The 26,876-nt window shown below is 40.0% G+C and overlaps 2 protein-coding genes and 1 long non-coding RNA gene across 7 annotated transcripts in view; 2 read left to right on the top strand and 1 right to left on the bottom strand.

The window, feature by feature from the left end:
* TSPAN12 (tetraspanin 12) overlaps positions 1-5,608 on the top strand; it is a 45,249-nt gene extending 39,641 nt beyond the window's left edge. For all 4 annotated transcript variants that reach the window (XM_040596845.1, XM_040596846.1, XM_040596848.1 and 1 more), the window contains one exon: positions 4,054-5,608. In XM_040596845.1, the coding sequence (XP_040452779.1) occupies positions 4,054-4,359 (306 nt within the window). In that variant the 3' untranslated portion in view covers positions 4,360-5,608. The remainder of the gene's footprint in view (positions 1-4,053) is intronic.
* A 4,269-nt stretch (positions 5,609-9,877) lies between these two features.
* The window catches only part of KCND2 (potassium voltage-gated channel subfamily D member 2), a 286,821-nt gene continuing 269,822 nt past the window's right edge, over positions 9,878-26,876 (bottom strand). The window contains exons 4-7 of the mRNA XM_040596627.1: positions 19,924-20,022; positions 18,246-18,341; positions 14,689-14,936; positions 9,878-13,096 (exon numbers count right to left, since the gene is read on the bottom strand). Coding sequence (XP_040452561.1) covers positions 12,919-13,096; positions 14,689-14,936; positions 18,246-18,341; positions 19,924-20,022 — 621 coding nt within the window. The 3' untranslated portion in view covers positions 9,878-12,918. The remainder of the gene's footprint in view (positions 13,097-14,688; positions 14,937-18,245; positions 18,342-19,923; positions 20,023-26,876) is intronic.
* LOC121089417 lies at positions 14,678-18,370 on the top strand. Of its 2 annotated transcripts, XR_005828199.1 has the most exons (5): positions 14,678-14,789; positions 15,375-15,437; positions 16,766-16,946; positions 17,725-17,815; positions 18,261-18,370. It is a non-coding gene; the product is annotated as an uncharacterized LOC121089417 (long non-coding RNA). The 2 variants fall into 2 exon arrangements; XR_005828198.1 differs by lacking the exon at positions 15,375-15,437 and having other exon boundaries at positions 14,679-14,789.

Genomic DNA, 26,876 nt, shown 5'->3' with positions numbered 1-26,876 from the left:
ATCTTTTCTGCTAACTTTTCATTCCCAAAACTGTATTCTACAGCAGTGGTTCTTTGTGCACTTCGTATGTTCAGGTTCTTTTGGTTCTACTTGGAGAACATTAATAGCCAAAGATGATGATGCAGCATATAAGGGCTGTGTTGAGACCCACTTGATAAAAAAGGAAGGCTCTCTGGCTTTTTTCCTAAAAGAAACCTGAAGGGTACATTTGTGGTTCTTCCCCTACCATACACCAGAACGTGTGGATGGGTTCAGCTCTTAGCAAAAATTTAGTTTTGGTTCTCTACTGCAGAATCCGTTCCAAAAAGGGACAGGCTATGTTCTGTTTTACCAGCCACAAAAATACTCGGTTGCTCTTTGAGACATGTACAGTATTTGGTTGGCAAAACATATTTTTTTTTTTACCATGCTGCTTGCCTGTGGTTTGTCTCACAGGCGCTTGTACAGTATACTTGCTAATATGTTTATCAGTATCATGCAAAACCAACTTACGCTTGCAAGGCTAATCTGTCTGACTTCTGCTTTGGAGAACCGAAAGAGAAAAGCTTTTTTTAGAAAGTGATTCAAAACAATCTTGCATAGTCTGGTGGTTTGAGAGGGAGTCTGATGAGATTAGCCTCGCTAGCCTAGAATTGGCTTATGTAAATGCTTTTGCAAGTCCAAAGTCCATTGTGGTACTTCAGTTTTCTGAAGTGCTACAAAGAATTTTTCTGAAGTTTGGTTTGGCTGGGTTTGATAAAATTTTGTTATAGCTGTGCTGTAATTTTCTGCTGGGATCTCCGAGCTTTCGGTAGTCTAAGCTGGCATCCTTCAAAATACAGTTCTTGTAAGCAAGCCACCTTTCTACAGTTCTGCTTGAGAGTATTTTTGGCAGGAATTGTGCTTCCCCTGCTGGAATTTGAATACTGTTTTTTAAATGTGTTAGTCATCTTGGATTGCTTTTGTTCTGACAAATTTCACCTTTGGTGCAGTTCACGGAACAGACTAACCTTAGAAAGAGCATGGTTGTGAGAGAAGTGATGACAGTATGGCCTCAGAGGTTTGTTGTGGTCTGAGGACAAAGGGAGCTCTGCTCAGCTTGTGATCAGGAACTGTAGCCTGGATAAAATGATTGGTGCGAATTGAGACCTTCAGAAAAATCAGAATTGCATATGCAATATTTTTTCTTTTGTTTTCTAGCGTAACTTTAAGTATACTCAAAACTTGGGTATACAACAGATCTGTTGAATATACTGATAGTTTATCCACTCTGGGAAGCGCCTTATTTAAGATTTGGTCCTTATTCTATGATGCTGCAGTAAATAAAAAATACATGCTTTGTTTCCATTTTGAGACTGAGAATATAAAATAGTATTTGTAATAAATATGAATCAAGCCTCTAATCCATAGCTCTGTAGGAGTTTGAAGTTCATTCTTCTGAATGATCACTGCAAAAGTTTTATATTATTTTTGAGTTGTCAGCAAGAGCTCCCTGTTTAGTGACAAACTTTTACTTTTGCCGAGGAAAGTGTATTTATGTACTCTTTAATTGCAGGCTGCCAACTATGAATGTGTCACATAAGCAGAAATAAAATGCATGAATGTGAGGATAACTGGGTGGCTGGATATTTCTCAATTTTGAAACTGATATTGAACGTGTATTAGAGCAGAACTGTAAGAACATCATTAAATGGAGGGAGGCAGTCTATCTAGATGGGGCATAATTTGTCTCAGTTATGTGTCTGTACTGCAGAAGATGTAGGCATTACTGTTATTGCTCTCTGTTAATGGATGTTTCCTCTAGGCAACGAATGAACTGAATTTGAATACTGCTGTGGTTGAGCGTTTTTAAATTGTGACCAGTATTTACCTTCATCCCTTAAAGTTGTTAAAAGTATTAAAATGCAGCCGGTTTCTCTGTAATTAAAAACAAATTTGGAAAGTAGTATAATTACAACACTGTTTTCTAGTTGAAGAGAAGACACCAATGTGACAATTTTTGTTCCTCATCAAGTTCAATTACATTGCTTTTGCTACAGTGGATATTATTTTTTTTTTTTTTCAGATTTCAAAGAATCCACATTTACTCCTTGTTCTGTCTTATGTCTGGACTATGTTAATGTTTAGAAATTACACAGTGAAATGATGAATGGAGCATTGAGATCTTTAACTTACTCTGGTACAATTATCATATAGTACATAAATTTTTTTTAGATACTAAATGAAAATCTTTTTGACCGCAGTGTGAGTTTTGTGTGTGAGGCAAGAATCGTGCCTTTCACCAAATACATGCAGGACTGTAGCATTTGATACTGTGGGCTTTGAGGAATTCCAGTGTAATCGAAAAGTGTTATTTATTGTGTCCTGTCTTCAGATTCTGTCACTTTGATCAATTGCTTGCTTTTCATAGAAAAACTGTAAGAAACATACAGTAAAAGGGTATAAATGCCAAAATGGCATTTTGAAGATTGTGCCCAGTTTGAGGCGGTCCTGATGTCTTCGTCTGGGACCAATGCCTGTTGATACTTGTGGTGTTACCCATCCAGTTACTCTGAATTTTCTCTTGGTGGCTGTGTTCCTTTGACTTTTGTGCTGTGAAGCTCTGCAAAGTTTAAAATAGAGAATAAGCATCGACCATAGTAGGTAAGGGCTCTCTCTTCAAGGTTTTATTCCTTTCTAAGACTGGCATCATCTTTCCTGATCAACAAGCTTCATAGCTTGTGTTTGCACTGTTACCCAGCAGCTCCCAGAATTGGTGTCTCTTTGTGGATCCTGGCTGCATTACGAGGGCTTGGGAGCTTTCCTGAAGCCTTGAACAGTAATTAGGTGGCCTTGTACAGCAAACTGCGGAGCATGCACTGATGGTTTGGAAAGAGCTAAATTTCCGTTCCTGGGAAACACAGCTTGTGATCTTTTAACGTAGTTTTCCTCAGACTTTTTCTATGTAAATAACTATTATTATTCTGTAAATAATTGCAGAGGTGGTGTATGTGACCATCTTCCTAATACGCCATGTGGATGGTCAGCTGTTTTGGGACAGGGTCTGGCTGCCTTCCTGGATTTGTGCAGAGCCTGATGCAGGGCAGATTGCTATGGCTCCTCTCACAGCAGTTCAGGACACGACTGTGCTCTAAGTAACAACAGCTCAGCACAAGATAGGAGGCAAAACTGGCTTTTGGTATAATATCATTACAATAATTGTCAGGGAGGTTTCTACATTTAAGGCAGTTAATTTTAAAATACAGTCTGTGGATAGGGGAGGTGGGCAGAACCTAACTAGTATAAGCAGACAGGCTTTTTTGCAATGAGGAGATGCTTCTAGTTCAAGAATAAAAAGGAGTAATGCCACATTCATGTCGTATTGTTACCACTAAGTACTAAAGAAAGACTGTTTGTACCCACTGCATTCTGGAAATTTGTCAGAAGTCCTCCATTAAAGGTTATTCTGTTTGAGGCTCCTTGCTCAGACAGTGTGTGGAATGTAATGATTTTTCTACTCCCTAGGGACTTTCTGCAGAACTAATAAACTGGCATATAATGAGTCCAGATAAAACACTAAAAGAGAAAAGGTGGGAAGAAACACTGATGAGGTTTTGCAGGTCTGTAGGTCTTTCCTAGAATATTGTTTTGACTTCAGATTGTGGTATTATTTGTAGAAAAAGTCTAAAGAGTTTAAAATAGTGGACAACCTTGAAAAATTGTAATTTTAAGGAGAGAAGCAAGATGAGTAAGAGGATTTCATGGCTTTTAGACATTGGCAAAACCAGCTGAGTTTCTTTAAAAATCGGTGATAGTTGATAGGAACTCAGATCAACTTTGATTTCTGAATCAAAGATAGCACAGGTCTCTTGGAGCTTGTTACAAGCAGTAAACTCTCAAGCAGTATGAGAAAACGTAAAGATGGCATTATGGAAGTGATTAAAAAGTAGGCAAAATAATTTCCAAAGTATTGGTTGAAGGAGGTGAGAGAGATTTTGGGGAGCCAGCAAAGCCAGTGCTAGGTAGGATGAGCTAAACCTTGGGAACTGCAAGCCAAATAATACTAATTTTTTTAAATCTGTTTTTGTTTTGTAGGGATGCGGTAAAAAAATGTACACTTTTTTGAGGGGAACGAAGCAATTACAAGTGCTGAGATTTCTAGGAATCTCTATTGGAGTAACGCAGATCCTGGCTATGATCCTCACTATTACATTACTGTGGGCTCTGTACTACGGCAGAAGGGATCCCGGGGCAGATCAGATCATGGCCCTGAAGAGTGATACCTCACAGCAGCTGTCATGTCACTCTGTGGAGCTACTGAAACCAAGCCTGACAAGGATCTTTGAACATACGTCCATGGCAAACAGCTTTAATACACACTTTGAAATGGAAGAGCTATAGGTGATGCAATCAATCTGAGAAGTCACAAAGGGGTTTAATTTGTTTTTGTTGTTTTTATTCTGTTCCATCAAGTATGCCAAATATAGCAGTCTTTGTATGCCTCGGAAGACAGCTAATGAAGTGAAGGAGGCCAGCACAGAAAGAAGGATAATCCTGACAGCCTCTTAGCCGTGGCCTCAGCCATGAAACAGAGTTGGTATTTGTTTGTTTGTTTCTTAAAAGGCACTCGTTCACTGGGCACAGTAATATTTAAATTATTTGTCACAAGCTGTGTGATGTGTAAAATACTGATTCATTCACAGGTAGACAGAACCTCAAAGGAAGCTTCACAGGAAAGGAAGATAAATACTCGTTTTTTTGAAGAAACGACAGTGCTTTGGACAAACAAAATGTGACTTCAGTTGAAATTGACTTCTACATTTTTAATAAGCCATTTGGAAAATGTCTTAATCAGGGATCTGTGTATATATAATTGTGTGTTTTTATGCGTGCATGGAAAACAGAACTACAATTCAAGTCAATACTTGGATTTTAAAATTTGCAAGATCTGTAAAAAGAGCAAGTTTTTCTTTTTTCTAACAAAACCTTTATCTTAGCTGTTGGTAAAGATCTTCTAAAACTTCTATTTTTATCTAACATAACTGTTTACTTTTTAACTTTAAATATATTAAACAGGGATTGAAAACAAAACTATGACTCTGGACAATAGACTTTAATTTTCTGAGTAATTCTGGAGAATTCTTCTTTGAAATAGTTTGTTCTATGGACTGCTTCATAGTGAAAAGAAATAAAACCTTAAACATTCTTTCCGAAATGGGAATCGATATGGGAGTAGCACATTTTTCTAGATAAATCTTTTCTCCTGCCTGTGATTCCCCTGAAGGTAGAAACAAAAGACAAGGAAAATGCTTATCGTTCTGGATGCTATTGCAATAATTGTAAAGTACGTAAGGAGAAATTATACTTTGGTGGCATCTTCATTAAGAGCTTTCTAGTGGCTTAAAATGCCAACTGGAAACAGCGTTAAAATGTATTTATTGATGTGGGGAAAGTGCATTTTACTGTATTTTTATGAACAATGTTTATTTCATAGGATTATTTTTACAATTGGCCACGCTCTTGAAATACATATTTGTAGTTTGTGGCAAATGGGTTTTTACATAATACTACATTTTAGGAGTTCTTTCATTTGTTTTGGAATTTGTAAAAGAAAAAAATAAATCAAGGTGTGATTTGGTAGACAATAAAATTACTTTTGTCTTAAATTCCATAATGACTTTTTCATTTTGAAGTCCTAGGGTGTGAATGATTTGGGTGGATCTTGGGAGGGTCCTCCTGCTAAGTGTGAGTTAATTTGACCTGTCTTTATCCATTCCGCTTACTCTGTTGTGGAGAAACTGCATTGTAAATTTCATTTCCTATTTTTATGTCTTTTCAGAGAGCTTCTTAAGGGTTCATGAAACAAAGCTCTTCAGTTGTGTGGCCTGTTTTGGTTTTAGCAGTTTATATGTGAGTGTGCTTATTTCACAGGTAGTACTGCAAGCAAGATAACCTTTTTGCTTTTGTACCTCTCCTACAGATGCTAATACTTATTTTGGGAGGTAAGAAAAAGGGCTGAAGGATAGAGCTTCCCAAGATTCTGCCTGGAGTATCTTTGTCAGAAATACTTTTTGATGCACCGTTTGGGAAGCCTTGTGCCTGGTGTTACTGCACACGTACAGCAGACTCGCATCCTTCCCACTGCTCAGCCTGGGCCGTGTTGCTGTAGCCAAGGGTGAGGTTCCTATGTAGGAAAAGAGCGGGTGTCTGAGCAAACCTGGATGTAGACCAGCTCTAGACTTGAGTGCTACAAAGACCTGTGATGCTACACAGTGGATTGAGCCATTGTTGCATTTTTTTCCATGTTTAAAAATAAAGGGGGGGGGGGGGGGGGGGAAGCCAAACAAACTACAAATGGCAGATGTGTACTCTATGGATTACATCTACAGAGCTATGTTCAGCTGTGGATTTTGGCTGAATGTAGAGGATTTCACCATAAGGAATGTAAAAAAAGGCAGGAAGAAGTCCTGCCCTTTGTCCAGGAAATCCCAATGCTTAAAGTTTTACTCAGGGAGTGTCTGTGGAAGCTCCTATAGCCATGCTTCGTTCGGCTGTCCTGAAGGCCTCTCGTGAGAGGCAGCCCAGGCTGCCGGTGAGGGTTGCCTCTTTATCTCCTTTTGTCTGGGTTAGAGCTCATGAAGAAATAAAATGGCAAATTGGGCTAGGGAGATCCATTGGAGAAGTCCACAGCTAGAATCTGGGGTACTGACAGCCCAGATGATTTGGTTTTAGGTTTCCCAGGGGGTAAGGAAGCATTGCCATTTGGTGTAGTCAGGTTATTTTAAGAGCAGGAGGGTTGGTTTGGGGTCGGGCTCCTTTGATACAGGACCAATCGCCCAGACCAGTGTTTGTGGACTCTGACAACACTGAGCATCCATGGTCAGGGTCACCTCACCTGGGCTAGGCTACCCAAATCCTCAGCCTGTCTGTGTTCAGTATGGGGTAGTGTCATTTGAGGGAAAGACCCACATGTCGATAATGATAAAAATATTCTCTTCCCTAGTAAGGACTACCGATAAGTATTTCGGGAAAGAATCCTATTTTGGGTATCAAACCACATTTGTCAAAAAAGGTCTTAGCTGTAAATTGGAACATTTTCAGACCTTTTTCTTTCACTGTGCTCAGGCTATGAGGTGTCTCTTTTTGTAGGACTTGTTCAAAGAGCCTTAAAATTGATTGACTAGGCTGCTGTGAGCCTGTTCTTTTTCTGTAGAGCTTTAAGATATATGTAGGAGAGAGGCTGCTTGACAAGAGGGGAAAATTTAGAGATACTTGCAGCAGTGAAAACTACTTCATCCTTTTATTTCCTTTTCCCCCTCAGTTTTGCAGGAGTACCTGGAGGAGAAGGGTGGTGTGTTCTTTCATCTCTGCAGCATAAACTGTTATGAACCAAATCTTTCTTGTTGCAACAAACAACTACGGAGCTGCTCCTTCATGTTTTTCAGAAATTGCTTAATGTCAAGGGGAGCGACTGTGTTAGAAAGGGGGTCACCCCCTGCCCACATCAGGTGTTTCTGTTCAGCCCAGTGAATCATTACAGAGCCCATGGGACTGTGCCTGTAGCCGTGGGGCTGAGTACGGTTTGCAGCACAGTCATGACTCAGGAGTGTGGGGATGCTTTTAGGAGCCAAAATTCAGTATTCCTGGTCTTTGGATGAGTTATTGATTCTTCTGCCAGCAGGTTGTATGACAAGGCTTTCTGAAGGATAGGTAACTATGTTTTCTGTTCTTTGTAACAGTTCATTTTGTCAAAGCAACCCGTAAATAAAAGGAAATGCATTAAGAATAAATAGTAGAAAGAGAGGCTCTTGGTCACAGCCAACTCTATGGTTAAACATGAAGGAGGAAGGCGTTTTCAAGTAGTTTTTGAAGTTTTTGCCATAAAAGCATTGTGTTGGGTTTACGTGGCAAGGTTTTGATAGTAGGGGGGTGCGGGGCAGGGTTGGCTTCTGTGAGAAGCTGCTAGAAACTTCCTTTGTGTCCCGTGGAGCCCATGCCAGCTGGTTCCAAGATGGACCTGCTGCTGGCCAAGGCTGAGCCCATCAGTGATGGTAGCACTACCTCTGGGATAACGTGTTGAAGAAGGGGAAAAAAAGGACCCTCCACAATGGTGGTTGTGGCTGGAGAGAGGAGTGAGGCTGTGTGAGCGGAGCGTCCCTGCAGCCCCCCGGGCCAGTGCAGGCGGAGGGGCAGGGGCTGTGCCCCGCGGGGGGACCCCAGGCTGGAGCCGGGCGGGGTGTGAGGAGCCCCCCTGAGGGGGAAGGGGCAGCAGGGGCAGCGTGTGAGGGACTGACCCCAGCCCCGGCCCCTGCATCGCTCAGGCGAGCCCGGGAAGATTTGGGGTTATCTCTTAGTATCCTACCCTGACTTGATTGCTAATAAATTAAACTAATTTCCCCGAGTCGAGTCTGTTTTGCCCATGAACAGAAACTGGTGAGTGATCTCTCCTTGCCCTTATCTGAGCCCAGGAGCCTTTCCCAGTATCTTCTGTCCCCTGTGCAGCTGCGGAGGGGAGGACAGAGCGGCTTTGCTGGGCACCTGGCATCCAGCCACGGTCAACCCACCACAAGCATTATGTTTAATTCATGTAATTACTATTACTGACTTAAGATTGTATCTAAAACTTTAGAACTTGTGTATGATTGACTACATTTTTTTTTGAAAAAATTCTGATGTCCTAAATACTTCAGAGTTTTTATGCATTTGCTTGCTTTTTGTTCAGCACTCCCCCACTTTCAGTGGTTTCTTGTTCATAGATACTGTGAAAGTTGGTACCTTAAAGGTAGATAAATAGATAATGTAGTCAGGTAGGAAATGAATCTGCCCAGGTATTTACATATATCTCACAGACTTTGTCAATCTGAATGTGTTCACTCGCAGCTGTTCTTTTAGCCACATGTTCACAGATCACATCATCTGAGTGCTCTTCCAGAACACCTGGTAATCTCCAGATGTTCCATGGTCAATGGGAAAATAAAGTCCTGGTGGGCCCCACATGCAGGAAAGAGAGTATATGACCTCCTATGCACTGTCACTGCCCCAAACTTACTGATCCTATGGTTTCACTGATCTATCCTCCTCCAGAGCAGTCTCCTCTCTGAAAGCCACTCTTGTCCCTGGAGCAACTGAGGTTGCATCGTGCTCTCCACTGTAAAAGCCTTCTGACAGCAGTCAATGTGTTTCCACAGCGAGTATATCCAAAACCTCAAAATCTTAAATTTACGTTTTTGGTGTGTCTCCTGTAGCTATTCCGTGGGAGGACAGTCATTCTCCTTTAAAAATGCTCTGGGACGATTCACAGACAGGTATTACTTTTACCTTTTGCTTCCTCCCCAGAGCGTGAAGCTCCTGGCAGAGGCGGCTGTCATGCGTGCTGGTGCTACACTATACACAGCTGATAGATCAGCATCATCTGCACTGTCAGTCGCCCTTTATAAGTGATCCATGGTGTGTTGTTACCCACTGTTGTGTTACAGAAGCAGTTCAGTCTCATCTGTGCACTAATATTTTATCAAGGGAATTTGACACCAGGTTTGAGGAGGCTCTGTAGCCTGGGAGGTTCAGCAGAGCGGTTGGTGTCTGGGCGTATTGAAAACATAGCGGATATTTTTAAAAGTACAGATAGAGAGGTGGAGTTCATATTGCTGGAAATAATTTGGTCCCCCAGTTTTCTCTGCTGCTGCAGGCTGGGAAGGGGAAGGTGATGCCCACTCACATGGAAGGGCAGTTCTGCATTACGGAGCTGTGGCATCCTGGTCCCAGTGCCTCTAGTACTCACTAGTACTTTAGATGCACTCACGGCTCGCCTGGAATTAGTGTCAGGGACATTTGTTGCCCTCAGATTTAGTGTTCCTTCAAACTTACCAGAGGAAAAAAAAGTTACATGAATAAGTTATTGCAAAACCAAGTTGACCCATTCAAGCATGCAGATGTTTTATTTAAATACTTCTCAAATGTCTATTTATTCAGCATAACGTGTATTATGCTGCCTTCTGAAATACGATATATGACTGTCAAACAAAATCGTCAAAACAACAACCTCGGTTTCTTTGTATGATACACAGAAATAATTACATTTCATGTACAGTACAGATGCATTTTACACAGTCATCAACAGTCATTCACTACCAAAACAGCATTTAAATCACCTAAAACACCAAAAGAATGTGTATTTCCCAAGTCCAGAATAAATTAATGACTTTGCATGGGACACATGGAAATAGGAGACAGGACTGGAATTCTGCAAAATCATACTAAATTATTCCTTAAGCTGCATTTTAAAAATGAAAGTACATGTTGCTTCAGGGGTCTAACTGTTATGCGAGTGTATTGCTGTAGTGCGTTCTTTTTAGTCCATACAAAAAGGAAAACAGAGATTAAAAGACACATGACCTGATGGAGTCAGTAGGTTTCCTGGGTTCTGTGTAGTCTGTCCCAAAGAAGGTTTAATAACTGCCTTTTTGCATTATTTACCTGATCTAAGTAGCCAAGAAGTACCATGTGGCATGAAGAAGTTGTTGCAGATTGCTAATATCAAGGCAGTTCTTATGTCAACAGCTGTTTGGCAAAAGATAAGGACCAAGCCATTTTTTGTATGAGTAACCATGGGTAGACGTAGGATGCAAGTAAAAACTCTGGGTCCATTCTGCCGCTCCTTTAAACCCCATTAAAACTTACGTGACCCACCAGCTTCAGCAGATCTGCTGCAATTTTCCAACAGGGTGAAAGAGGAGAGCAACGTCAGGTGAACGACTGTGGCAGAGCTCCTGAGAAGGAGCACTCCCCTGGGCTTCTGCGCTCCGTTAAGGTTTGAAAGAAACATAGCAGCTCAGTTTACAATGAGTAAGTTGTTCTGTTTTGCAGAAAAAGTGGGAACTTAACTGCAAATTAGCCAAGCTTCCAAATAAGTAAATGATAAGAGACTAATGCATGACGTATACCCTTTATAACTGCAGTTGCATTTTAATATATTACATTGTTGGATTTTGACGTGTATACTGTAGCATGATAGTCCCTCATCTACTCTTCAATCTCTGTTGACAGGTGGAGAGAAAGACCAGTATTTGTGTGCAGTAAAAGGTGTATTATCAGCAAGTTTTGTTTTCTAGTGGGTATTTTCTCTTAATGTAAATTTTCAGGTCATAGAATGCTAGCAAATACTATACTGAAACATACACTACTCAAACTATTAAATAACTGTGTTAATCATTTATTGTAATGGCATCTAATGCACTGAGCTTTTTGATTTATATGCATATTTTATTTTGCAGACATGCAATTATTTCTGATCCAGTGTTTTTGATGTATATATGTATGTATTGATATGCACGTATTCCATGTATATTTGATGTATATGATGTATGGTATGTCATGTATATAGGAAGCATTATGATACATCTAATGCAGTCACGTGAAGAACAATGACACTTTTTTTATCAGAAAGTTTTCTGGTAACATCAATGTCTTTTAAAAACGAAGCCAAAAAGCCTTAGCTAATCTCAGCTTTTAGGCCTGCCCATGTAGGCAAATTTCAATTGAAATCAATTATATTTTTATAGCTTTGGGACCCAATCCATTATTCTATCAGTGTTCTTAGGTAATTAAATATCTTCACACACTATAAATCCTCGAACAAGTTTTAGGATGCAAGTTTGCAGGTAATTACAAAAAGAATTTAGCCATAGGTTTTACTGAATGTCTGTCTGTGTCTTCCAGTGTAGCCAACACGCTGGATGCTGCAGAATGTCAACAAGGGAGGTTTGGAGATAAGTGTTAGCTGATCCCCAAAACACCTTTATAGTAATTTTAATTCAGATAGGATTGATCCTGTGACAGTACACTGGGGTGAGAGATTTGTTCTGAAAATACAGAAGTAGACCAGATGGGTACAGCAGAAAGGACTGTGTTGATTCGTCAGTAGCCTTGAAATCCCAAATGCTACAGTGATGTCGGGGTGGGCAACAAACTGTCAGTAAAAGAGGACAGTGGACAAAAAGATCAATGACTGAATAGCACATTTGTGGTGCACAGTTTGGCTGTAAGATTATTTAAATATTTTCCATTAGAAATTTATAGAGTAGATGAACTTGTGTAAAATACCTTAAAAAAAAGAAATCCTGATTCCTGATACAACAGGTGTACAATGACTTATTGCAGTTGTAACAGTACCTAGGAAGCAAGGTAAAACAATAGTAAATATTGAACTAACTGAACACCTTTAGTTCACTAATGAGTGTTTGAGTAAGAAATACTGCAATTTTCAAAGGGAAGTTATTTGTACAACTACCATGGAACATTAACAATCAGCTTGTAAGTGCACGGAAATGCCCCTTTCTACAGTAATATTTTATCATGCCTAATCTGAAAAACAACAAAAGTAAACTGAGATCACAGCTCCAAATAATTTTAGCATGCATTATGGTTGTAGTTCTTTCAGTCAGTACAAACATATTTCATATGAGCATTTTTTCTTCCATTTTTTGATAGTTCCTCAACAAGTGTGTGGTTTATTAACAGAAAAAAAAGAAAAAAAGACATGTTATCAAAATGTTTCTTGTTGTTTTGCATTCAGCAGGAACACAGGTTTGTTTCTATTTTTTGTTTTGTGGTTGGGGTTTTTTTTTGTTTGTTTTTGTTTTTCTAAAAAGAGCTCTCATGATAAGAAGAAGCATCAATGGGGATATTTCATTGTGCTCATATAGTAAGTCAGGATGGTCACAGAAGATTCCACCACGCATCAGTTCGGACAAGGGGTAAGAAACTCCTTTTGGTTCACACGCTATGACACCGAAACCCACAAAGTGTTTTGTTTCTCCTGAACCTGTCGCTCTGTGGCCACTGGCGCACACGTCAAGGGGCGTTGTCTTTTGTCAGCTCTCTCATTCCTCGCGACTTGTTTCTCACTGCCTCGAGCTCAGCTTGCAAGTGGTCTTTATGCTAATTTATAAATAATTCTATATTTTATAAAGCAGATACTCTGACAATGTTTCCTCCCGAATACTCGGGAGACTCTGGCCTATCATCTCCTTCGGGTGTGGTGACTGGAGGTGTCGGGATGCTAATTATTGCTGTAGTGACGTAAGGCTGCTCACAGTTTAGTTTAACGCACTCTTCCACTTTGGCATTTAAACTGGAACGGCTGGAGGAAGAAACAAAAATCCATGCAGAAAGAAAGTCCGTGTTACTGCAAACCTCTCTTGTGCCTGATTCTGCTCCCTCAGCTGGCCGTCTCCATCCTGCCCCATTAGAGCTGAGAGGTGCAACACAGCACCCCCCCCCCCCCAACCCTGCACCCCAGCAGCAGGTGGTCCATGGCTACGTCCATGGACAGGCCCCCTCTTTCCCTTCCTTCCCATTGTTTCAGCATGCCTAGAATTTTCTCAGCCCACCACCTAAGTGTTTCTGAACAGGGAAAGCATTTGAGCAAACCTGACACAGCCAAGTGACTTGCTGTGCAGTAAAGTGGGAACTAAGGACCAGTCCCAGTCTCCTACTGGTTCCTCCACGCCGTGCTTATTTAAGAAGCTTTTGTATGTTCTGTATCCTCAATAGTAAGGCACAGCGATATATGCACTAGCTGAGGTTGAGTTAACGTGTTTGTGGAGTTGCTGCAGTACCTCAGCATCATACGAAACTTGTAAAACTCAGACTGGCATTTTGTGTTTGGGTTTTTAGCTCGTTTTCTAGCACAAGGCTGGTGCTTTGTGTTTTTACGTCCTCTGTGACTGGAAGTGTGGTGCAGGCAAGCCCTCTAGCAGAGAAAGGAAGGATGGATCCGGGCAGAGTACTTCCTGAAAAGCTAAGACAGATCGGAGCTTTGTGCTGGCCCGGATGTCTCGTTGCACAACAATTGAAAAATTTCAGTAGCTACAAGCTGCTGGATTGTTCATGGAAATGAAATCCAAACCTAGTTAACTATACAAAGCAACTTACTCCAATCGTAACTTAACGAGCCAATCTCTATAGCAACTAGTGCTGCAAATAGTTCTTTTTTAAATGGTGGCACATTTGAGTTCAATAGAAAACACTTCTGTGCCTCCTGAGACTTTGCTCTGTTTTCAGAGGGGGTGTTCAGATATACCTGAAAGCCAAATGGTTTACTTGTGAGATTACAGAGACATTCGGTAAATTACAGACTCCTAAATTGCACTTTCCTCATTTTTGTAATAACCCCTCAAACTAGGCAATATATTTTTTCTTATCCATTTCGTATTTTTTATTTATAAGAGTCTTTCTTATGGCTATTACACTGAGGACTCCGGGAGTCAGTTCTATTTTTCTGCTCTGTGGCAATGCAAGGAAGTCTCATTTGTGCTGTGCTTCTGAACCAAACTAGTAGGAACAGCAGTGACCAACCTTCCTTTCTCTTCCCACTTGCTCATCTCGTATATCTGAATTGCACATTTTTCTATGCTAAATTTTTCTTCTGATGCGTTTATCCATGGCATATAATATTCGGTGCTCTGTTTCATTTGGGGTCCCTGGTTGCTATTTGCTGCAAATAGTACGTAGTAGTTTGTGGGGAGGGGATGAGAGGGCAGAAGTGGATACAGAGAGACTATTCTGTCATCTTGGATTAAGCTTGGAGCAAACTAAGTGCAGGATGTTTCAGTACTAATATCCATTTTTGGATGCCTGCCTGCCTGCCTGTGGAGGCCACAGCACCTCTACATCTCTTCTCTAACGAAGGAAGGGGTTTCAGCTCTCGGTGTGCTGCTGCATGTGAAGTACCTGTTAGACAGAGGCGTCCTCTCCACACATCTGATCTGGATGGTGCTGAGCTCTTGTACGCTGCCTGGACGGCTGCCGGTGATGGTGGTGTTTGGGATGCGGTAAGTCTTTTTATGCCTTCGTGAGCAGCAAGTGCTGGTAACACCTTGTTGAGACGAGAGAGAGGGGCTGTGGCTTGGGGGTCTATTGACTGTAGAAACCTCCATGCAGCTCTCTTCATAGACTTGCTCATCCACAAACTCGTGGTTCTAGCCCAGAGGAATCCAGCAAAAGGGACAAAGCACACACAGAAAGATAATTAAAGTGAACATACTAATCATGATTGTTTAAAGGCTTAAATTGACACAACTGAATAAACTGGGAAAGTTAGACAGCTTATTCTTGATTATAGTGTTTAGCCCATATTAGCCTGGGCTGAATACCAATACAATGTAAATGCTGGAACAAAACACTCAGAGCTCTAAATAAGAAAATGTTAATCCAAATTATTTTGTAAAATAGCATGTGATTGTAACGTAGTTTGCATCATAAATATCTGTATAATCTATGAAGCACCACAGAATAGAGGATAATGTTTACTAATAAAAATGCAAGTGGTGCCTACATAAATGCTCTAAATGTAATTTGGAAATATGTAAGATTTATTATATTGAACCATAATACAATAAAATTCAAATATTTTCCAGATGAATTTATAAAGCTTTTGAATGATGTGTTAGAAATCAGGATCTGAAACAGTGTGTTTCAAGGTATGCATCTGTGTGGGGGAAAAAAAAAAAAAAAAAGATTCAATCAAATAGAAATTTTGATTATAGGAGAGGAGGTGGTTATTTAAAAGCATCAAGTTCCTAATTACTGTAGATGGATGTGTCGAAAGCAGTTTAGAAGACTGAGGATTCAGTTAAACAAAGCACTGTTTATTCATGCAATCTTTGCTTAATCCCAGCATGGCCAGTAGTTTTATTGGGTTGTCATAGAGCTGAATGCAAAGTCACGCAAACAGCCAGTTTATGGTGACTCAGTAGGTGATTAGGGAGCATTTCACACACAGCTGTGGTTTCCACATTTTCTTTCTGTGTGAAAGAGTGTGAAATAGTGGCGTTGCTTGCGGGGGAAGGGAGGAATTTTAACAGTCGTTTTGAAGTAGCAGCCCAAACTAAGTAGAGATTAAGATACATCCATGTGCGGTTTGAGAAAGCCTCCTTTTTAAAAAAAATATCTTTTCAGTTACTGCTGGAATCAGTCTACATATCCTGGGAATGGTTTAGGGGAACGGTTTATGAGCATGTTCTGGATTATTTTACACTCTACTTAGTCTCACTCACTTCAAATTTGTTAGCCAACTGCAGGTTTTTGTATTAGAATGAGAAAAAAATATTTTTTTTCCCCTAAAGCATGATGCACTAATTGGAAAGGTGCTGATGTTTTTTTAGGAAAATTACAGTACAGTGCTAATATAAAATCTGTGAATAAAGAGCGTAACAACTGTGGCCTAGTGTTTGTGACAAATGGAAATATCTTTACAGGCATATTATTGTTATTTCCATTTCTTCTATTCTTCTTCACTCCAACATAAGTTCATGTGGAACTGAGTGGTGTTGAAGCATGCCAATTTCAAGTGATACGGAAAAAAAGAAATTGCTTGAAAACTGACTTCTAGAAGGCCTGTGTCAGTTACAATCAAGATTTTGGATGTGATTGCACAGTGGACATAAAATTCAGAGAGAAAAATGACCTAATTGCCATCTTTAGATTACATTCAGTGGTTTGCGGTATGTTTGCCAAGAACTCTGCTAGTTTTCCAATTAAAAGTAATTTTGTACTTCCTAAAACTTTTATGGAGCAACCAACAAGAATTCAATTTGTCCATTAAAGAGGGTATTGAGTGAACTTTTAATATAGACTGGAAACATTTTGAAATGATGTAATGGCTCAAACTAATAGATTTTATTATACTTGTTAGTTAACTGTTCTTAAATTAGTTAAAAGAAGCCTGTAAAATCTTTCAGTGCAATTATTTTAATTATTAATGTAATTTTCATTAATTTCCTAACATTGCCAACTCTGCATTTCTTAGAGTAGAAAAGATCTTATCCTAATGACTTCAAAGTGGCAGAAAAGAGAAAAATATGCCTTTGCTTAGTATCATCTGGACTGATGCTTATACCAAATGATATTTCAAAGGATGCCAAGAGGCTGAGAAGGTACCCCACCCTTGCTGTTATACCATGAATCAGCAACTTGCCAGATTCTACAAGGTGAGAGCCCAAAATTTCCAATTCCCACTAAAATTTTAGGAATGTATGATCTGCAGATTGCTATTTGGAATCCCTGCATACATTTTTGTGTTCACGTGTCATATGAATTCAGTGCCAGTAGCAGGACCCAAAAAACAAGGAAAAAAAGATTCTATGCAGATTCAGGAAAGATGATTATACTTGCTTTCTAGGCTTAATCCTGTTTTTTTTTTTTTTTTTTTAAAAACCACAAAAGGCTTATGTATTCCACCATTATGATTAGAGGAAGTGTGAGACTTTGGGAACCAAATTCAACTCCCACCAAATGAATAGAAATGTTTTCCATGATTTCTATGAGAGTTTGACAAGACCTGTGGCTACTACTAGGGTTTTAAATATGTTTGTAATGTTCAGCTGTGGAACACTTTTTAAGATAGACTGCTATTATCAGGTTCTAGTATGAAATGTCTCAAAAATGTTCCAAAAGGACCCAGTCTGAATCTTGGCAAAGAAACCACATTATACTCTGAAGAGGAAGCAAGACATTTCATCCTACATGCATTATATAAAAATGAATACTCCAAAAGTTAGAATGGAGGAAACATAAGCACCTCTGAGATGACATATGACTATCTAAATGATGTAACAGTTGGACCTTTTTATTTAGAAATAAATACTGTCTAAAGGAGAACATGAAATTATACATATGCCATATTTTAATTTAGCAATGTCTGTTGTGAGAAAACTTTTTAATCTCTCTCTCTTTTTTTTGTTTTTGTTCTTTTTTGAGAAAAAGCAGAAAGACATTCACAGTGATCTCTGTTAAATATAACAGAAGCATTACTTGGGGAATGCTGGATGCCGGGGGATCCTCTTTCACAGTCCCTTCAGTAAGAATCATACTCATATCAGATGAAATACTCAGCAGCTTTCCCTGTACAAAAGCCCAACATTTGCTCAGGCAAAAACTTGCTTTGACTGCACTGAGTATTGGATGTGTAAGGACTACAATTTGTCTTGTTAAAAATTTGTATGTTTTCATAGAGTGCATGAAAAAATAATGAAGGTCACATATACAGCTTGGGTATATTGCTGTCATCTCACTGATGCCAGTCTCTTTCACGCTAGATGAGGCTGTCATCCAGGATATCTCTGTTATTTGTATGCAGTGGGTATAATGCATTAAAATAAGATAAACTGGCTTTTCTTCCCAGCTAACTGCTTTCATATAAGGGCTTATTAATTAGAAGAGATAACTGAAAACATTCAAAACTAGGCTGGTGTTGGGGTTCACAGGAAGAGACAGTTCTCTCTTCTTACCGTAGTTTTTTCCAGGCAGTGAAGCAGGTGGTGGTGCTGCGTTTCAAAGGAAGAGCCAGATTTGCTAACAAAGGCCTGTTCTTCTTCGCTGGAGGACTGTGGATACATAGAACTCTGTATTATCCTCATTTGTGAACAAGAAGACTCTTATCCAAATATTTGATCAGAACTAATCCGGATTGTACACGGTAGCGTAACTGCAATACTTCAATTACATGGTATAACCCAACTTATTTTGGACGTGAGTTTTCTTTTGCTTGTTTGTTTTTTAATCAAACTATTTTCTTTCCTTTCCTTGCACCTCCTTTTAAATGTTTCCATCTTAGGTCTTTTATGCAAATGGAATAGTACAATTTACAAGTGCAATCAACATGTAAGCTTTAAGTGTTGGATCAACGCATGCTTAAAATTATCATAAATTTAAGTGACAGCAAAATATTTTTTTTTTCCTGGGAATGTGCCTCATTTGAAGGAAATTAAACATAGCAGTCCTCCTGGGATCATTTCATAGCACTAAAGAATTTGTGGTATTGCTGCTTTCACAAAAATTCATGTCAGTGATCCCAGTCTGCTGCGTTTGGAAAGAGCGTAGCAGATGTTACCGACACAGAATGAAGGACTAAGTAGAAAGCATCCACTGTTTATTAATTGCTTTCATAATTATTCACTAGAAAGCAAAAAACTGAATAGGGGAGGAAGTGGGATAATAGGAAAGATTACAATTCAACTTTGGGATATTTGAAATCTGAATGGCAATTAAGCTATTTGGTGTCTTTTTATTTCAAAGATCTGAGTTCTTTCAAGCAGAAGAGGAAACGAGGGCTCTGACTGCTCATCTTTTGTGCTAGACCAGACAGACAGACAGCTACTTCCTCCTCTTCTGGCTATAGGTTAAAGCCTTCAGCTTTTCAACATGTATTGAACAGAAAGGGCATAGAGGAATGAAAGCCTGCCTGTATGCCTCAGGGAATTGCCTAAATGCCAGAAAATGGCAGGGATTAAAAAACACTGTCTGTTCAGTCTGTCTCAGCTGGGTACAGCTCAGAGCAGCCAAGGGGCTGCCTCTGGCCTGTGGGTCACTGGGATCCCAGTCCCAGCCGCTGCCTGGGGCTCCTGCCACTGGTCCTGGCTTCCTCGGCAGGGGTAAGAGGGGGAATTAGCTTCAGGTAACGTCAGATTTCAGTGCCCTTGAGGTAATCATCAAAATTCTCCTTAGAGCAAAGTAGGTGCTTCCAGGGCATGTTGTTCACTCTGCAACACCCTTCTGCGCAAATGGTATCCAAAAATCATTTCTTTCCCTTGCTGACAATGAAGCTTTGGTTTGTCACCCATGCTTTACCTGTCTAAAGCCAAATAAGATAAATTTGACTTACCTCCTATGAGGCAAATGCTTTGTAATTTCTTAATGAGGTCTTCTACAGGATCAGGCTCTAAAACTGTGGGCTGCGTTTGAATCCAGCGTTTCTATCTATTTCCCTCATCTTTTAATACCCTCTCATCGACTCTCACAAGCTTCCTTTAATGATAGCAATTGTCCAATTCATCCTTCCTTAATCTACCTCCAAAGGTAACGTTGCCTAAAGACCCAAGCTGACTGGTCCTGGTGATAAACAGAATAAGCTACTGCTGGGCTGTCATTAAGCTGTTACTCTGGAGGTGGAGGATATAAAAACCTTACCTGCTGCAGCTGGTTACTCAGTAAGCCATTTCGTTTGCTCTGCATGTAGGCATTAGCACTCCCACTCTTTGCTGCACGAATTCGAGCAAGTCTGGCTTTCTGTGTAAACAGACAAAAAGAAGAGTGTCACTTGTACGCATACCCATTATTCTGTTTATCTAAAACTGCTAATTGGAATCAGCTGCTTATGAATACCAATATTGTAACGACTGAAAGGCTGCATTGCATCCATCCTCCAGGTGGAGCAAATCATGAGTGTCTTCCCATTTAAAATGCAAATAACAGAAGTTTTTATTTGTTTGCATGCATCAGCTAATAAGAACAACGATTTTGGAGAAGCGATTAGACAGATTGGGATGTAAGTGCCTACTTTTTTTCTGCATTGCTACAACTGTGCCACTCTTTATGCCTTTTGGGTCAGGAACACGGGCATCCATCTCAGCTGCTACTGCAGTGAAACTCTCTTTAAAGGGGAATAAATGGTTCAGAAAAAATGTAATATTGCAACTACAGTGAGCTGGTTTCTCAGAGCCTTCTGGGTTTTTAAAATAGCAGAATGTGGTACTGCTTTTTATGCTGTGTCCCAGGAAGGTTCCTGAATGCTTGCCCGGCCTTTTAAAAGCCATACCTGTTCATATAATCAGACTTAATGCTTGTCATCATTGGTCATAATCTGTTCATAACCTGATTTTTCAGAGACTGCAGGCATCAAATTGCTGAGAGAGATTTGAGTTTTTTCAGGTGAACTTCATGCCTTGTGAAGGTGACATTCATTCCAGAGTAGAAGGTGGCTCATGAGAGAAGGACACTGCATCCATTGACTTGTACAACAGTTAAAAGCCAACATTAGGGGAAAGAGAGAAGAAAAGACTCTCAACCAATCATATGGAAAACAAAAGCTTTTATGGGATTTCTAGGATAGCGTCCTGGTTCTCTGATTTTTGTTGCTGATTATAAGAGGAAGTTTGTGTTTGTCTTCGTGGTTAGGTTTCTGATTCTGAAAGCCAAATGCTGAGCAGCATCTGGAGTTGAATAGCTGCTGAATCACAGAAGGAGATACAGTGAAGAACTTGAAAAACTGCCTTTGATATATTAATAGGGATTTTCATATCTGATAATTACTCAGGTGATATTTCCAGAAAATAGAGGTAGCATTTACCCCCCTTCCCCCAGTTTCTGTGGCATTAAATGCCAGCATGAAATGACTGTGAATCCTTGAACACTTACAGACGGAAGCAGCCTGGTCACTGCAGCAGCCAGATCTCTCTGGCGCGATTAATAATTAAGTGACTATGAGGAATGGCTCAACACCATGCCTCTTTGCCTCAAACTCACAGATCTTCTGAACAGTGAGGCAAGAAATTTGTGACAGCTAACAGCAAACATGGCTAGCTTATGGCTTATGTTGTATGTCATGTATTTATTATCTTTTAATTGTTCTGAAAGAAAATAAGATAATGCTGTGCATTTGCACATCACGGAGACAAAAAGCTCACATGAGAGGCTGTTGCCTGATTTTGTGACACGTCGGCTGTTTTAGAATAACACGTTGGTGTGTCACCTTGCTTGGTGCACACAGGCTTTCCAGCAATGCAGTTAATGCATGTTATTCTAGTGGTAAGAAGTAAAGCACCCCAGTCACCTGCATGGTGCTTCTTCACAGGTGAGCCCTGAGAGGACACCTGCAGCTCCTCACTCTATCACCCTGAGCAGGTCCCCAGAAGCTGGACTGGGGGTAATTTTCCAGTTAGGGCTTTTATGCTGAGCACCAGGGCTGACCAGCCCTGGGCAGCCCAGTATGCTGCAGCAAGCCATCCGAGGGCAATGCCCCAGGCTGGCCCGGGGTTCCCAGGAGCCAACCAGTGTGGGGAACAGTTAACAGTTCCCACTCTTCAGGCTCACATGGGCTCCTTGATGGCACATCCAGTGCTACCAGTTTAGGTCTGAGTCCTCAGGGCTAGAGATTAAAAATCCCCTCGGTAGGCGGAACACGGTTATTTTCAAGGTGGAGCTCTTGAGATGCGACACCAGCACGACAGGCTGAAGGATGAGGGAAGAGTTTTACCTGCACTGCAGAAAAGTCATGGGCTGGGACATGTGCACTGGGTTATGTTCATAAATATATTAAAGGTCTCTCCTAGCATGACTGTTTAGCCTTAGGAGCGCAAGATGCTTTAGACATGCCTTTGCAGGATGCAACATGGAGTCTAATAAATAAGTGATTTCAGTCACAAATGTTTAAGCTGCAGTACTTTTAAGTGTGCTCTTTATACAAGGAGATTCATTAGATTTAATGAACAAACGTTTTACATACATTAGTTATGCTTTTCCTTTTAGCATGCATATTCATTTTCTCTTTCAGTGATTGTAGCAATAATTATGGTGCAGCACCATTCAATAAAAATAAAAAATATAACAGTTCATCAGACTATCTTAATATATCAATGTGCTACAACACATATAATATGAAGGTTGTACTTTCCATGTGAAAATTTGAAATAGCTTTGCAAATATGAATTTATTGTGTCTTAGAAAGCTATCGTGAGGTGGAAAGTAATAGCTTACATCTTTCTAGCTAAGACTCATTCAGATGGCCTGAATTTGCATCATTTACCAAAGAGAAGACAATAAATCTATTACCAAGACAGGAACCAGATATTGTGGTTTCCATGCTTATTCTTCAGCTTACAGAAAATACTCCTGAAACTGGAGGTGTTTACAAATCTGTTAAAGTGGTAAGATTTCTTTTCAGTGCTTCTGCCTGATTTATATCAGAGCCTGTAGCGTGAGTAGTCTAGTAACTCCTCACATTTCCTATCAAGGTAATCATTACAAGGTCATGTCAGCCACAGGATTTTTAGGGCTGTGTGCTGGGGATTGAATTCCCATGAAAGACACCAGAATGATGGGATGACATCAGGAAAACTGTGATTACAGAACTGCACTTTTCTTTAGTCTGTGAACATCATTTTCTGCCATGCACAGCAGACCAGGAGTGATAACTGCCCCTTTCAACCACTGCAAAGCCTTTCCTAACTCTCCCCTTTCATGGAATACCTAGCAAAAAAGGAAAATTCTCCTGCAATAGATTACCTTCTTTGCTGTGAGGTTTTCCCTTTTAGCCATTGAATGTGAAACTCTGATTTTAGTAACTTTTATGTTGCCTAGGACAAAACCCATGTAGCTGAAATGCAGTTCTTTTACTTATTCTGATGAAATGTCACCATAATCATCCTGTGTGAAACTTCCTGAAGAAACTGATGACCAGCTCTAATTCTTACCGCACCCCTTGTATTTGTATTGAACTCCTCTTTTGAATGCATCGCTTTTCATTTTTTTTCCTAGCTTCAAATTTTACAACAGAGGTAGATCTTTTTATATGGCTGCATTTAGAGAAACCTTACAAAGGGATTTCACTGTTATTCAACAACCGCTATCTCTGTCAGTTTTAGAAATATAAACATATATTTTCACAAGGTTTTAAATAGTGCTCAATGTAACGCTGCAGGGTATTTGTAACATCCAGTTTTTAACACTCAAGTTGCCCTCAGCAGTCCAGCTGTTTTAAGAAAGAGATTTTATCAGGAACACTTTTAGGGCAGGGCTTACTGCAGTACTGGGAATCATTTGTGGCAAGAGCTTCTCTCCAGTTTGCTATGCAAGGAGCCTAGGTAGCCTGGGTAATTTAGTACTTAGACAGCCCCTGTTGTCTCTCTTCTGCTGCTCTCCAGACTACATAACTATCTTACTATCAAAACTCAAGAATTACTAATTGCTTGCCTTTTGTTTATTATTTTTTTATTGATCTTGTGCAATTAATAAGAGTTCCTTCACAGTCATTCTTTGTGTGCTGGCTTTGGTTGGGACAAGAGTTAATTATTTTCATAGTAACTGGTATGGAGCTATGTTCTGGATTTGTGCTGAAAACAGTGTTGATAACATGGGGATGTTTTAGTTACTGCTGAGTGGCGCCTGCACGGCATCAAGGCCTTTTCTGCTCCTCAGGCTGTCCTGCCAAGGAGGCTGGGGGTGCAAAAGAAACCGGGAGGGACACAGCCAGGACAGCTGCCCCTACCTGACCAGAGGGATATTCCGTACCATCTCGTGACATGTTCAGCAAGGAAACTGGCAGGAGGTCGGCAGGAGCTGCCCTTACCCTGGGGCAGGCTGTGTGTTGGTTGGTTGGTGGTGAGCAATTTTTTTTTCTTTTGCATAATTTTTCTTCTTGGGTTTGTTTCCTCCCCATCTCTGTGTTGTTTTTTTCTACTCCCTAAAAAAATTATTGAACTACCTTTATCCCCACCCACCAATTTTTGCACTTTCACCCTCCTGATTCCCCCCCACCCCCCACTGGGGAGGAGTGAGAGAGCGAGCAGCTGGGGTTAAATCACAACACTGTGGCTCCTAGAGCAATGGCCAAAATTGTCCCAAAATCAATCACATTATTTTTTATATCAGGCCTTTTGTAAATTCATCTTGTATGTTTGCTTTCAAGTGAAAAGTCAAGCCCACATTTCATGCTCTGATTTTCTAATTTTCAGTAATTGCAAATAATTGACTTTAGATTAGCTGACAATAATTTATGGGATGTCAGCGTGTAGTGGAGACGAAAATGCTGTTTACTTTGTATGCTAATGGATATGGAATTAAATAAGTTTCATGTATTTGTTGAGTTGTGACTTGCTTTAACAATCTATTCAAATTATTGTTCAGTAAACACAGGTTTTACACGTTTTTGTGCTAATTTAAAAATCTTGGATAAGTTATTCTGTTAGTTATGTCTCTGCAACCCCACTGAGATTAATAGCCTATCTCGTTTAAAAAGTCATAATGGCAAGCAGGGTTCCGTACTGCAAACGCTTAGCTCTAGATTGCCAGGTGCTGTTAAGCAGTTGTTGCAGTTTATCCTAGAGCTATTTATATTTATCTAGTAACTAATTATTCATAATTGGAAAGATAAACACATCATGTAAAATCAATAAATAATAAAACCAAGCCAATCTTCAGGATATATTTTGCTATGTGAACGTAGAAGACCACACTCAGATGAAAGATTCAGGTTGAATTTTAGGTATTAAGTCAAGGTTTGGAGCTGATGATGGTTGTTTGGGTGTTCTGTTGAGGCACCGTGCAGAGTCAGCCTAGGGAGAAAGTGCCTGGACAACTACTATTAAGGCTTCTTCAGTTGTCAGGTAATGAACAATAATGGACAGATGGATCTGCACTTAGGACTTGCTGGCTGAGATGATACAAGGCTCTTGCCTTCAAAGGGTGCAGAACTATAGATGTATGGAAAACGGGGAAGGCATCTAGCAAGAAATGCTTCATTCAGGGCAAGGAGGACATTGTCATCGTAAGAGCTGCTGCAGTATGCTGGGATGGAGCTTTCAGCCAGGCTGCCATTGAGTGGCCAGACACCTGTTCCAAGGGAGCTGCTATGCCTCCTTCTCCCCCTGCCCTGTGCTGGTAGGCATCCCAGTGAATATGACACTGTGGGAGTCTAGCCATATCTTAACCCTTGATACCTATCAATTACAGGACAGCAAACCGTATCCAAGCTTACCTAAACCTTTCTTTTTCCTTTTCCATCCTTACCTTTATCCTTTCCACCCCTTTCCTTTCCTTTCCTTTATACATGGAATCGTCACAACACATCTGTCATTAAGTTTGCCACCTGAAGGCACTGATAGGCAATGAAAATAATTTGGCATCTTGAAGTTGTCTCTAGCTGAGAAAAACTCCAAAAATAGGATTCTTCAAAACTGTCTCAGTAGTGATAAATCTGCTTGAGGAAAAGGCATAGAAAGACTACAGGGCACAATTATTTCAGCCCTGAATTCCAGTATCTAGTTTGGATTCTTTATTTGTCAGGACAGGTCAGATCCTTGGACCTTATTATCTGACAGAAGAAAATGTTCTGATAAGCACAGATGATTTTTCTTTATTTTTATTTTCATCTCTTTTGGGTTTTGTTTATATTGATTGTCAACAAGCTCCTGATAGTGCATCAGGAAGCTGGACCCTCCTGTTGATGCACTGGCTACATTACAAAGTGGGATTCTGAGGTAGTTACAACAGTATATTTCCATGGCTGGATGCAGGAGCTTCCTTTAAAACATGTTCAAAATGAAATGGTATATAAATAAATTTCTCTCTTCCATCTTCTCCTGAGCATTAATGTGCAGCATCTTTTTGCCAAAAAGAAACAAATGGAATTGTCTAATCTTGCATGACTGTGCAGAACTCAGTAAATGTGTATACCGAGGACCACATCATTCTTGAACAAAGCTAATATAAGTGAAAAAAAAATCTGCTGAAAATTGCCAGTGCACCTGTGAGTAGATTGCAGCTTTTCAACAGAGAACTTTCTCTGGAGTTTCCTTCCAGCCCAAATGTTTTTCCATTTCTGAAGGCTACCTTGATTAAACTTCTGTATGAGATATTGATAAAGTAAGTTGCACAACTCAAATACACAACACTCTCAATCAGATGGAAGCTGTTGTAGCCAGCAGGAGGTACCAGCACCTGCATGGGTTCATGCTGTGCTCCATGAAACAGCACCTTCTTTCAAGCTTATGTTCTTCAGCCTTAGATAACAGAAATAAAGTTGGTGCCTAGGGAATCATTTATTTTAGAAAACTGTGTAAAGCTTCCATTGTATTGAATGAAGAAGGAATTTCAAACTTCAATAATGGGACTTTTTGCGTGAATATTCCTATACGATTATATTTCTATATAGGAATAAAAAAAATCTATACAAGTAGAACCCTCCTGTGAAATGCAAGGATATACTTCATAGCTAAATATTGCTAGATGTGGACTATACAGTACCCAAGAAGTGCTTTTTGTTGATTTTTTTTTCAGTCCATCACAGTAAGGTTCAGTTCAACATCTCAGTCATTTTGGGTTGAGAGAGATTAGCTTTGCAATAGGAGATATCAATGAGACACACA

This window comes from Falco naumanni, chromosome 5 (genome assembly GCF_017639655.2).
Source record: "Falco naumanni isolate bFalNau1 chromosome 5, bFalNau1.pat, whole genome shotgun sequence".
NCBI classification, from domain to species: Eukaryota; Metazoa; Chordata; class Aves; order Falconiformes; family Falconidae; genus Falco; species Falco naumanni.
Note: the sequence above shows the minus strand (reverse complement) of the source record. Positions and strands in the feature narration are given on the sequence as shown.